This window comes from Anomaloglossus baeobatrachus, chromosome 11, assembly GCF_048569485.1.
Source record: "Anomaloglossus baeobatrachus isolate aAnoBae1 chromosome 11, aAnoBae1.hap1, whole genome shotgun sequence".
Classification (NCBI taxonomy): domain Eukaryota; kingdom Metazoa; phylum Chordata; class Amphibia; order Anura; family Aromobatidae; genus Anomaloglossus; species Anomaloglossus baeobatrachus.
Window position 1 is genome coordinate 175,599,594 of NC_134363.1, and position 13,652 is coordinate 175,613,245.

General features: G+C 42.7%; 1 protein-coding gene across 1 annotated transcript in view; it reads left to right on the plus strand.

The window, feature by feature from the left end:
- POU2AF2 (POU class 2 homeobox associating factor 2) overlaps positions 1-13,218 on the plus strand; it is a 47,491-nt gene extending 34,273 nt beyond the window's left edge. The window contains exons 4-6 of the mRNA XM_075327346.1: positions 6,896-6,938; positions 9,994-10,292; positions 12,817-13,218. Of these exons, the coding sequence (XP_075183461.1) occupies positions 6,896-6,938; positions 9,994-10,292; positions 12,817-13,218 (744 nt within the window). The remainder of the gene's footprint in view (positions 1-6,895; positions 6,939-9,993; positions 10,293-12,816) is intronic.
- Positions 13,219-13,652: the final 434 nt, after the last annotated feature.

A 13,652-nucleotide genomic window follows, 5' to 3' on the forward strand; every position in this document is an offset into this window, starting at 1 on the left:
TTTCTCCCAGTAATATAGGCTGGATGTGAGTTCTGTGTGTCTCTCCCAGTAATATAGGCTGGATGTGAGCTCTGTGTATCTCCCCCAGTAATATAGGCTTGATGTGAGCTCTGTGTATCTCCCCCAGTAATATAGGCTGGATGTGAGCTCTGCGTGTCTCCCCCAGTAATATAGGCTGGATGTGAGCTCTGTGTGTCTCTCCCAGTAATATAGGCTGGATGTGAGCTCTGTGTGTCTCTCCCAGTAATATAGGTTGTATGTGAGCTCTGTGTGTCTCTCCCAGTAATATAGGCTGGATGTGAGGTCTGTGTGTCTCTCCCAGTAATATAGGCTGAATGTGAGCTCTGTGTGTCTCCCAGTAATATAGGCTGGATGTGAGCTCTGTGTGTCTCTCCCAGTAATATAGGCTGGATGTGAGCTCTGTGTGTCTCTCCCAGTAATATAGGCTGGATGTGAGCTCTGTGTGTCTCTCCCAGTAATATAGGCTGGATGTGAGCTCTGTGTGTCTCTCCCAGTAATATAGGCTGTATGTGAGCTCTGTGTGTCTCTCCCAGTAATATAGGCTGGATGTGAGCTCTGTGTGTCTCTCCCAGTAATATAGGCTGGATGTGAGCTCTGTGTGTCTCTCCCAGTAATATAGGCTGGATGTGAGCTCTGTGTGTCTCTCCCAGTAATATAGGCTGGATGTGAGCTCTGTGTGTCTCTCCCAGTAATATAGGCTGGATGTGAGCTCTGTGTGTCTCTCCCAGTAATATAGGCTGGATGTGACCTGTGTGTGTCTCTCCCAGTAATATAGGCTGGATGTGAGTTCTGTGTGTCTCTCCCAGTAATATAGGCTGGATGTGAGCTCTGTGTGTCTTTCCCAGTAATATAGGCTGGATGTGAACTCTCTGTGTCTCTCCCAGTAATATAGACTGGATGTGAGGTCTGTGTGTCTCTCCCAGTAATACAGGCTGGATGTGAACTCTCTGTGTCTCTCCCAGTAATATAGGCTGGATGTGAGCTCTGTGTGTCTCTCCCAGTAATATAGGATGGATGTGAACTCTCTGTGTCTCTCCCAGTAATATAGACTGGATGTGAGGTCTGTGTGTCTCTCCCAGTAATACAGGCTGGATGTGAACTCTCTGTGTCTCTCCCAGTAATATAGGCTGGATGTGAGCTCTGTGTGTCTCTCCCAGTAATATAGGATAGTATATAGGCACTTAAAGGAATTGTCCGACCTTGTGATACTGGTGACCCATCCACAGATCAATTCCTAATTGCTCCTAAACTCTCAAACCAGCTACTTGAGGATTCCATGAGACAGACTTCCATCGATCGGCTTTTTGAGGCTGGCGACCGGTAAACCCGCGGCTGTTTTCGGCATCCATGCCGGCCTCCTTGTCTCTGGACAGCTGCTGCTTTGGAGGAAACCTCGAATGGGCAAATGACATTCAAATTCTCACCTCTGAATTTGTCTGCTGAACGTCGCAGGAACTCGCTGTTTGCCGTATGCAAAAAAAAATGCAGTAATCGTCATCTCCTTTGTCTGAAAACCTGCAATTGCTCGCAGTTAGAGCTGCTGATTTGTTGTTTATTTTATTGCTGGTGTTTGCTTTTACCATTACATGATGGTTTGTGCAGTAACATTTGTTTGTTATTAATCGTGTCGGCTGTGTGCAAAGTCCTAACGGATACAGAAACCTTTGGGGATCCATTTTTTTTTATTGGATCCACTTGTTTTGGGTTAAAAAATATTTTTGCAATTAATTAATGTTACTCTTTTTGCCTTCTATAGTCTTGACGCAGAATGAGTAAACTAAGAATCTATCAGTGAGCTAATTCTTACAAAGCATTTGTAATTATTTTCTCTGTCTTTCACAGAGCCATAGATCACGAAGCTGTCACCAGGTTTTTGCCACCTAATCTGAGAACAGAATAACGTAAGGGCAGAAATCCTGATTCCAACGATGAGTCACTTACTGGCCTAATTAGTGTAGTTTTGATAAAATCACAGTTTAATCAGCAGGAGATTATCATTACTGGACTACTTTGCCTGCTGCAGCATATTCATGAGCTCTGTAGAACTGCTAGATCTGCAGTAGAGAAAACTGTGACTTAAGCGGGCTTTACACGCTACGACATCGCTAATGCGGAGTCGTTGGGGTCACGGAATTCGTGACGCACATCCGGCCGCATTAGCGATGCCGTTGCGTGTGACATCGATTAGCGATTTTGCATCGTTGCAAAACAGTGAAAAATCGCTAATCGGCGACACGGGGGTCCATTCCCAATTATCGTTACTTCAGCAGTAACGAGGTTGTTCCTCGTTCCTGCGGCATCACACATCGCTGCGTGTGACGCCGCAGGAGCGAGGAACGTCTCCCTACCTGCCTCCCGGCCGCTATGCGGAAGGAAGGAGGTGGGCGGGATGTTACGTCCCGCTCATCTCCGCCCCTCCGCTGCGATTGGGCGGTGGTTCAGTGACGTCGCTGTGACGCCGCACGGACCGCCCCCTTAGAAAGGAGGCGGTTCGCCGGTCACAGCGACGTCGCCGGACAGGTAAGTATGTGTGACGGCTCTGGGCGATGTGCGCCATGGGCAGCGATATGCCCGTGTCGCGCAACAGATGGGGGCGGGTACGCACACTAGCGATATCGGGACCGATATCGCAGTGTGTAAAGTAGCCTTTAACCAAAATGACAGCAAACAGCTCAGTAAGTGACACATCGCTGGAATCAGGCTCTCTGTCTCTACATTAAGCTGCTCTGAGATAGGGAAGCAAACACCTGGTGACAGATTCCCTCTAAGTCATCTATGGCCTTGTAAAATACAGATTAAATAATTACAAATGCTCTGTAACAATGAGCTCAATGATAGATTCTTAGTTTACTCATTCTGCATTCATGCTATAGACGGCAAAAAGAGATAAAAAAAAAAAAAAGAGAAGAATAAAAGAGTTAAAAACCCTATGTCAGAACAAACTCACTGACAGATTCTTAGTTGATGGGAATCTGTCAGCAGGTTTTTGCTATGTAATCTTAACCTATGATGTAAGGACTTAGAGCCTGATTTCAGCTATGTGTCACTTACGCGGCTGCGCTTTTGTTTCAATACAATCAGTGTTTTACGAGCAGGACTAGGTGTCTTGTGCCTCCTAGTCCTACTGCTTTGTGCAACTCTGCCCCCATCACTGATTGTTAGCTCTCTGTGCATACTGTATATTGACAGAAAGCTACTAATCAGTGGTGTGGGCGGGGTTATACACAGCTCAACCTTCCAAGATCTACAGCAGAGAAACCTGTGATTGTATCACAACTGCTGCACCCAGTAAACTAAGTGACATCACTGGAATCAGGGTCTCTGCCCCTACATCATCCTGCTGTCAGTTTATATAGCAAAAACCTTCTGACAGCTCATTTTTATTCTCATTTTGGAGCCAACAATGTGCAGGGAAACAAAGCCATTGTGAAAGCAAAATAATGCAACATTTTTAATAAAATACAATTGCAAAAAAATAATTTTTAGCCCAAATGACATGCAGTTAAGTAAAAAAAAATAAAAAATCAAGAGGTTTTTTCCTCTATTTTAAAATGTCCTTTAAAATGACCAAAAACCCCATATAGTTACCTAAAAGGTCATTCTGCAAAATTCAACTCCCTCTTAGTATTTGTAAAAATAAAAAGGGTTTTATGTCCATGGGGTCACAACTTTACTGTGGTCATGTATCATTTTGGGCATTTTTTAATTGATTTTTGTAGTTGGTTTTTTTTTCTTTTTTCTAAGTGTTGGCTGTTTTTACCATATTTACAAAATATTGCACTAAATTTGACGTATTTATTAAACAAAACACTTTGGTTCGGAGAAGATATTCTCACTTTTACGCCACGGCCCTACTAAAATTATTTTTAAAATTCTGTGTAATAAATATAGGAAATGCTAAAATTGTGCCAATTATGGCCAACAAAATAGAAAAGTGGCAGATAAGTTGACAAATAATAGAAATATGTTGCAATTGTTTTATAAGTTTGGCTCATGCTGTAAAAAGCACAAAAAGTTGCAATTTCCTCTGTATAATTGGTGTCAATGCAGTAATAACTGATACTTTGTATATATGTGGTGCCTCCTCTCAAAGCAATAGGGGTATGTGCGCACACTGAGTTTTTGGTGCAGAAATTTTCTACACCAAAAAAACGCACCTTGTGGCAGAAAAACACATTAAAAAAAATGCATGCGATTATTGGTGCATTTTTGGTGCATTGTTTGATGTATTTTGTGCATTGTGTTTTTCTGTGAAATCAATGCATGGAAGTGCTAAAAAATGCAGGAAAAAAATGCACCAACAATTGACATGCTGCAGGTTTTATCTGCACCCAAAACTGCAAGAAAAAAAGAAGCGACGTGTGCACAGCACTTCAGAATTCTCATTGACTTTGCTGGGATAAGGATAAACATGCCAATTTGGGCCATAATCTGCATCATAAACTGCATCAAATCTGCAACAAAAAAACTCAGCGCGCGCACACAGCGACAGAATCCAGCTTGGTTATAAAGGGGGCCTGTCAGCATAAAATGACTGATCAAACCAAGCACAGGCGCTCGGTGCACCCCTGTTGTGGCGGAGCATTTCCAGGCACTTTCCCACCTACTCATTTTTCGTCAATCGCAGACTTCCTTATCCCCTGTAAAGCCAGAGCTGTCAATCATTGAAGAGGAGGGAGGAGGTAGAAAACAAGTCTGTGGAAAGGTGCACTGAACTGTTCATTCATAGCAGGGGTGCACCGAGCTCCTGTGCTTTGTTTGATCAGTCATTTTGTGCTGACAGATTGCCCATAATAGCAGATGAACGCAACATTTAATACTGTTTTGCATAACTTAGAGGTTGTGAGCCCCGTCTTCCAAGTGCCTATTTAAATACTGGTGTCTTTCTACTTGACATTAGGGTCTTTGAACCCCTCAAAAACCAGGACTGCTACCTCTACACTCTCATATGATCGGTGGGGTGCAATGTTCACATTATACACACCCCAGAGGTGCACTAAATGCCTGTGCTTGGTTTGATCAGTCATTTTGTGCTGACAGCTTGCTTATAATACCAGATGAAGGCAACATTTAATACTATTTTGCATAGCTTAGAGGTTGTGAGCCCCATCTTCCACATGCCCTTTTTAACACCAGTGTCTTGATCTTTGGCATTAGGGTCTTTGAACCCCTCAAAAACCCAAACTGCTACCTCTACACTTTCATATGAGCGGTGGGGTGCAATGTTCTCATTATACACACACCAGGGGTGCACTGAGCGCCTCTGCTTGGTTTGAACAGTTATCTTGTGCTAACAGATTCCCTATAATAGTAGATGAAGGCAACATTTCATTCTTTTTTGCATAGCTTATAGGTTGTGAGCCCCGTCACCCAGGTGCACTTTTTGTCTTTCTACTTGGCATTAGGGTCTTTGGACCCCTCAAAAAACAGGACTGCTACCTCTACACTCTCATATGACCGGAGGGGTGAAATGTTCTCCTTATACACACACCAGGGCTGCACCGAGCTCCTGTGCTTGGTTTGATCAGTCATTTTGTGCTGATAATAGATAAGAGATAGATAGCTTATAATGCCAGATGAAGTCAAAATTTAATACTATTTTGCCTAGCTTAGAGGTTGTGAGCCCCGTCTTCCAAGTGCCCTTTTTAAAACAGGTGTCTTTCTATTTGGCATTAGGGTCTTTAGACCTCTCAAAAACTCGGACTGTTACCTGTACACTCTCATATGACCGGTGGGGTGCAATGTTCTCATTATACACACCTCAGGGGTGCACCGAGCGCCTGTGCTTGGTTTGACATGTCATTTTGTGCTGACGGATTCCCTATAATAGCAGATGAGGGCAATATTTAATCCTATTTTGCATAGGTTAGAGGTTGTGAGTCCTGTCTTCCATGTGTCCTTTTTAAAACTGGTGTCTTTCTATTTGGCATTAAGGTCTTTGGACCCCTAAAAAACCAGGACTGCTACCTGTACACTGTCATATGACCGGTGGGGTTCAATATTCTCATTATACACACACCAGGGGTGCACCTATTTCCTGTGCTTGGTTTGATCAGTCATTTTGTGCTGACAGATTGCCTATAATATCAGATGAGGGCAACATTTAATCCTATTTTGCATAGCTTAGAGGTTGTGAGCCCCGTCTTCCATGTCTCCTTTTTAAAACCGGTGTCTTTCTATTTGGCTTTAGGGTCTTTAGACCCCTCAAAAAACAAAACTGATACCTCTACACTCACATATGACCGGAGTGGAGCAATATTCTCATTACACACATCCCAGGGCCTATGAAGGCAACATTTAATCCTATTTTGCATAGCTTAGAGGTTGTGAGCCCCGTCTTCCACATGCTCTTTTTAAAATCGGTGTCTTTCTACTTGGCTTTAGGGTCTTTAGACCCCTCAAAAAACAAAACTGATACCTCACTGATACTCACATATCACCGGAGTGGAGCAATATTCTCATTACAGACATCCCAGGGCCTATGAAGGCAACATTTAAGAGAGGTTGTAAGCCCCGTCTTCCACATGCCCTTTTTAACATCGGTGTCTTTCTACCTGGCATTAAAGTCTTTGGACCCCTCAAAATCTAGCACTGCTCCCTCTAAACTCTCATATGGTTGGTGGGGTGCAAGGTCTTCATTATACAAGGACTCACAGCCGCGGAACGGTCCATATACTGAGGATCATTGGGACATGACTCTTTGCATTTTGCAATATTTTCTCTATTTTTGCTGGATTTTGAGCCCATTCTTACTATTTTACATAGTTTTGCTCTGGAATTCAGGAATGGCTGATATATTGCATGTTTTACAATTTTGTTTAAAACTTGGATCGCTCTTGGTATTAAAGGGTTGAAACGTGTCTTTCATTTGCAGGGCGGTACCAACGCTTCCCAGACTCCATTTGTCCAAATGTCAAGTAAGTATTTTGTGCAAGGTAATATCAATCACGGCACGTCTAGCGTTTGGCGAAAAACGTACCGTGAAAATGTTCTTATTTTATCCAATTTCTATGACTAAACTTCTCCTACACAAAATCCACTTATAATATTTTATGATAAAGTATTAAATATTGTTTTTATTATCACCGAGATCAGTATTTTTAGCTTCTTTTTTTAGCCTAAGGTCATAATTTTTGTTTATAGCTGTGACAGGTAGGATGGATCCTTAATCAAATGGATTATTATTTACTGTTGATGGATTATATCAAGTATTTTTAACTATTGCTAAAAATCTGCACACTTTTGGCCATGTTCCTCATATTGTAACCATTCCATTTTTTGTGCAGAAAATCCGCTGTATTTACCAGTTCAGACAAAGTGGATGTGATTTCATGGAAATTATGCCCACTGTGCCTTTAAATATGCAGATGAAATGTGCGATTCTTGATTCATTTAACCTAAAAAAATTCTTACAAAAAATGCTATTGCCTCGGCTTTTCCTATATAACCTAAAGCCAGTGCTATACTGGCACTATCAGGCTGATTCTATACATATCTTTAGCTGTGAGATCGGATGTATACGTTTTGAAACACAAGCAAGTAAAGTTTGGAAAATTAGCAGCTTTTTGAGTGGCAGCAGCTGCCGATCAGCTGATAGCTGGGGTGGGTATTCATAGTGATTCCCTCCCCTGAAAGTCCATTCTCCCCATTATTTATTCTATTTTTATTATACAATCGTCTTACTAAGTGACTAGAAGGACCTGTGCTGATGTCATACCCATGTGACCAGAAAGGGTGGAGCCTCAGCCAACATAGCTGATACCAGGAAGCAACATTACTTTTCTGTTGGCCGGGGTCCGGCCCCTTCTGGTCACATGGGTATGACATCAGCACAGGTCCTTCTAGCCACTTAGTAAAATGATTCTATAATAGAATTAGCATAAATAACAGGGGGAGGACAAACAGGCAGGGGGACGGGAATAACTATGAATACCCACCCCAGCTATCAGCTGATCGGCAGCTGCTGTCACTCAAAAAGCTGCTCATTTTACAAACTTTACTTGCTTGTGTTTCAAAACCTATACATCCTAGCTGACAACTAAAGGTATGCATAGAATCAGCCTGATAACCTATAGCCAGTGCTATACTGGCGCTATCTAGGAAAATCCTGGTGATTGGTGCTCTTTAAGTGCTGAATCCCAACATTTCTACTCTAAAAATACAAGAAAAAAAAAAGCAGCTTTAAATCTGAACTCAATAAATAAATGGGGGCAATACATGAAAAAAAAATGCAATAATCAGAGCAGAATATTACTGAGTATTTTGGTGTTGACACCTGTAGAAAAACACAGCAGAAAAAAATTGGGGTGTTTTTGCACATTGCAATAAATTCAGGATTTGGAGCGGATTTCTCCACTTTGTATTTTACTACAAAGCTCGGGATAAGTTCAATATTTGATGTGGATATTTCCGCTAAATATTTGCAGAACAATCTGTGCGTGTTGCATATAGATTTTGCTGCTGATTTTCTTGCAGATTTTGCCTTTTCCATTGCAAAATCTGCAAAAATAAATGATGCCACAGATTTTAAAATCTGCACTATAAAAGGCCATGTGCAGACACTGCGTTTTTTTGTTTGTTTTTTTTTTGCAGATTTGTCACAGATCTACATGACCATCTTTATGCCAGCAAAGTCAATGAGAATCTTGAAGTGTTGTGTTCACGTTGCTTATTTTTTCCTTCCAGACTTGGTGCAGAAAATAACCTGCAGCATCTCAATTATTGCGTTTTTTCAGCCCTTCCACCCATTGACTTCATTATGAAAAACACATGCAAAAACATGAAACAAAAAACTGCAAACAAGTACTGTGTTTTTGGTGCATTTTTCTGCTTCAAGATGCAGATATGGGGAAGAAAATTTCTGCACCAAATACTCATCATGTGCACATGGGTTTACAATATCTGCAATGTGAAGATATTTGTTGACTATCTACTTAGGATGGTATTACGCTATATATTCTAGATGCAAACCTGCCTGGAAATATACAGCAAAAATACACAAAAAAAAGCAGCAAAAATGCAGCAAAAACACGGCAATAACGCAGCAAAAACACAGCAATAATACAGCAATAACGCAGCAAAAAAAGCAACGATATCGCAGCAAAAAAGCAGCAAAAGAAGAAGCAATAATGGAGCAAAAAAGCAGTAAAAATGCAGCAAAAAATACAACATAAAACAGCAAAAAAAAAAGCAGCAAAAAAAAGCTGCAAAAACGCAGCAATAACTCAGCAAAAAAAGAAGCGATATCGCACCAAAAAAGCAGCAAAAGAAGAAGCAATAATGGAGCAAATAAGCAGTAAAAATGCAGCAAAAAATACAGCATAAAACAGGAAAAAAAAGCTGCAAAAAAAAAAGCAGCAAAAATCACAGCAAAAGAAAACTCAATAACAATAATGCAGCAGAAACCCAGCAAAAAATACAGCTTTTTTACTACCAAGAGATCAGGTTTGCTGCAGAAAAATGCAGCACAAACCCACTATGTGAACATAGCCTAATGATTTTTACGCTTCTGTCTGTAAAATCTGTGGATTTCAGCAAAGTGAATATAACTGAAAAAATCTCATCTACGTGCTGACAATCATTTCTTCGCAGAAACATGCTGTTGCTTTTAATCTGCATTGTTATTTTCTTTCTGTGGATTTTCACCAAGGATTTTCCTTTTTGTTATGCAGAGGCTAAAATCTGCACCAAAATCTGCACCAAAATCTGCAAACAGACTGACACAACAAAACCTGGACTGGATTTTTTCAGCTCCATACAGTGGATGTCGCTAAGAGGTTACATTTCTCTGTTTGATCTGGCAAAACATTACATTTTTTAAATTTAGGTTTTTTTTTTAATAAAATGTATCTATGTGTAAATATCGCTGTTATATACTCGTTATGGCGCCCCCTAGTGTTTTGTTTCCCACTTTCTCGCTGAATATCCACTTAATGTGTCCAGAGCTGATGAAGTTGCTTCTTTTCCCGCCAGGTTCTCCGGTATTATCGGGATATTATGGAGTCAGAGGATCTTTCCTTCCCGACTCCGAGTTCCATTCTGCGAAGCAATACTCGTCTGACCTCTACCCGTCACCCCTGGGGTCCAAGTCTATAGGATGTGAGCCCACGTCCATACAGAGCTATCCACCACTGCTGGATCCCTATTTCTCCGACACTATAGGTGACTACAGGAGCTCATCGTTATCATCGGCCGGTAGCTCGCTGTTCAGCGCCTCATCGCTGCCGCCTCTTCTACCTCATTTCTCCGGTGACCCATCCCATTATTTATTGGTAAGAAATATCAAATAGTCATCACTTTTACATGCATATCCGAGCCAGTGACAGTGCAGGCTAGCAAGAGTTAATCATATCTGCTCCTCTCCTATTTATGCTGGTTGAACCCTTACACCCATGCCAGCTATAGTTTGTTATATGTTGGTCTGTGAGGTGTGGTGTCTCAGACTGTCTAGTGAAAGATGTACTTATTGTTTGGTGTGGCTGTGGAGTTTTCCCCTGTTGTTTTGTACTCCCTTTCTGCTCTTGATTTCCTCCTGAACCACTTATTGTCTTTTCACGTGCGTGCGTGTGTGCATGTGACAGAGTTTTGGTTTACCCTTGTCTGTTTTTATTTGTGGGTTTCATCAAACTTCTGTTCTGTCCCTTCCTGAGGGAAGAGGGAGGGAAAATCAGATCAGGACTGGTCCGGAGAAGGAGACTCAGGCATCTCCACCACCAGGAGTATCCCTGAGGTTAGGGATAGTGACAGCTTAGGAGCACATACTCATTGTGACAGATTTGAATGAATAAGATACAATGTAACCGGAATGATATCAATCTGCTCTGTTACATGATGCTGGTAGATTGCCCTATATTTTCATGATGGCAGGTTCCCTTTAAAGACAAAGTGAGGTTTTGGTCTGTGTTGACCGGATGTCGTAAGGTGTTAAAAAGATAACGAAGAATCGTTTCACTTAAAATCTTGTGGTCATTTCAACAAACTTGGTACAAATCACAAGCACTAGGGAATATAAGAACCTTTGTAATATATCTTAGCAAAAAAAATCTACTTTTTTCTCCACTTATGAGCCACTTCTTTCCCTCCACTTGCATCCTGATCTCATCATTCACTCTGAAAAAAGCTTACATTTGTATGGTGAAAACAGGATGGACAGTCAGCTAACTCAATAATCAGATAATAAGAGGAGAGGGGATAAAGAGGAGAATAGTGGGAGAGGTGCTGCTAGTTTCTAGTGTTATCTCACCCCAGTGCTGGATTCACAGCTACACCGCTCAGTACTGCTGCATAATTTACTCTATGATGCTGATTTTTGGAAAATGTGCTACAGGGAGAGCAGGAATGCAATAGCAGATAGTCTCCCTGTTATGCGCTGTCCGAATCCACACATATCAAACTCTGTTCACATCGCAGAGTCCGACAAGCAACCTGGTCTCTTTTAAGTGCTCAGCTCACCTGGGCGTCGGCTGAGTTGTTTCACTGCTCCCAGTCGTGCAGGAGTTAATCCTTTTTGGAGCAGTGTGCAACTCCTCTGAGAGCCAGGCTGCTGATTTCCTTCCACAGCTGGCCTCCTCCTATTTAAAACTAGGGAGTGTAGTAGGAGATTGCCGAAGATAGTTTCTGCTTGGCTGTTGCGATATCCTGGCTTCCATGGTGATCTTCTGTTTGGTGACCTGCGACTTGTTGTCTGCGCTGTATGAAAGTACATTGGTGTGACTTTCTCCTTCCCCTTTGATTTATCTCCTCCGGTGTCTTTTTGCCTCTCCTCTGTGGATATTTGCGGTGTGCAGGAATTTCACTTTTACCCCCTTGTTTTTGTCTTGTGGGAGGTTTATTACTTTGTGTACTGTCCAATAAGGGGGTTGGGAGTGCGGGGGTATTAGGTCAGGGCCCGGCAGGAGACAAGGCCAAGTCGGGGGCCCGGACCTCCCTACCTTTAAAGGTACCTCCAGTGTGAGGGTGAGCGCAGGGATCGCAGTCTTACTTCCAGCATAGATCCCCTAGTCACCCATAACACTCCCCCCACCAGCTCAGAGACAACTGAAAATTAAAGCTAGAGCTTGAAGAGTGGAAAAGTAAGGAAAATACAAGTCTTATAATGGTTAGAAGTAGTGTTATTCCTTTTGGTCACACAAATTCTGAAAAGATTCATGGGTATTAGGTCAGGGCCCGGCAGGAGACAAGGCCAGGTCGGGGGCCCGGACCTCCCTACCTTTAAAGGTACCTCCAGTGTGAGGGTGAGCGCAGGGGTCGCAGTCTTCCAGCATAGATTCCCCCCTCTGTGCCCCCTAGTCACCCGTGACACTCCCCCCACCAGCTCAGAGACAACTGAAAATTAAAGCTAGAGCTTGAAGAGTGGAAAAGTAAGGAAAATACAAGTCTTATAATGGTTAGAAGTAGTGTTATGTCTTTTGTTCACACAAATTCTGAAAAGGTTCATGGGTATTAGGTCAGGGCTCGGCAGGAGACAAGGCCAGGTCGGGGGCCCGGACCTCCCTACCTTTAAAGGTACCTCCAGTGTAAGAGTGAGCGCAGGGGTCGCAGTCTTACTTCCAGCATAGGTTCCCCCTGTGCCCCCTAGTCACCCATGACACTCCCCCCACCAGCTCAGAGACAACTGAAAATTAAAGCTAGAGCTTGCAGAGTGGAAAATAGTGTTATTTTTGTTCACACAAATTCTGAAGAGTTTCATGATACGCAGGTCTCAATCATCGTAAAGGTTTCCTGCAGTTGACGATTTTTGCAATGTGACCGTCTTTATGTTCTCATCATCTCATCACGGCTATGTTTGGTCCTCAGAGAGAGTCCTGGGAGCAGACTGTCCCTGACAACATGAACCAGCTGGATGTATTGTGCGCCGACGCGTCACAGACCGTCTCATCCTCCACCAGTTGTCTTCCCTCTGAAAATGGCGCCGTCCACTACCGGAGTGCGAGCAGAGGGTCTTCATCCACGCAAGGCACCCAGTCTTACTCCCTGCACTCTCTGGACGACGTCCATTACCCAAGAAACTTTCCGACCACTTCTTCATATACATTCCCTCCATTTATGACAGTTTCCAATGAACTGACCCCCAAGATGGTCCACCACCATCTTTCCCCGGAGGACTCTTCGGAGACAAATACTCTGCAAGACAATTCTTGGCCAAAGGATGACGCAAACACAGTATGGGGCCCGTACGAACTTCGGAGAAACTACTAACACTTGTATTATTTATACTTTTGTGTAATGTTTTGTCGCTATTTTAGTGCCTAATTTTAGATTATGGTTAATGTGACTTTTCTCCACCTTTGAGAGGGTCTCAGAGGCCGATCACCATATGAAGGACGCTTCTCGAATTCAAGCAACTTTAAAGGGAACTTGTCAGGTCTCAAAATGCGTTAACCTTCAGATATAGGGATACTTTGCAGGTTAATAGTGATACAATGTTGTCCACCATTCTAAATGAAAGTGCGGCTATCCATAGGAAATTAGTCTTGATTTCTCCCAGGAGCTGCCAGCTTTCAGTCGGAGAGGCGGAGCAGAAAGTCATCGCTCATTATACTGGGAGCAGCAACTCTAAACATGTCCTGACACTTTGATTTGACAGCCGGCTCTACAACACAGCTGTGCACGGTGAGCTGGCGGGATGTGTT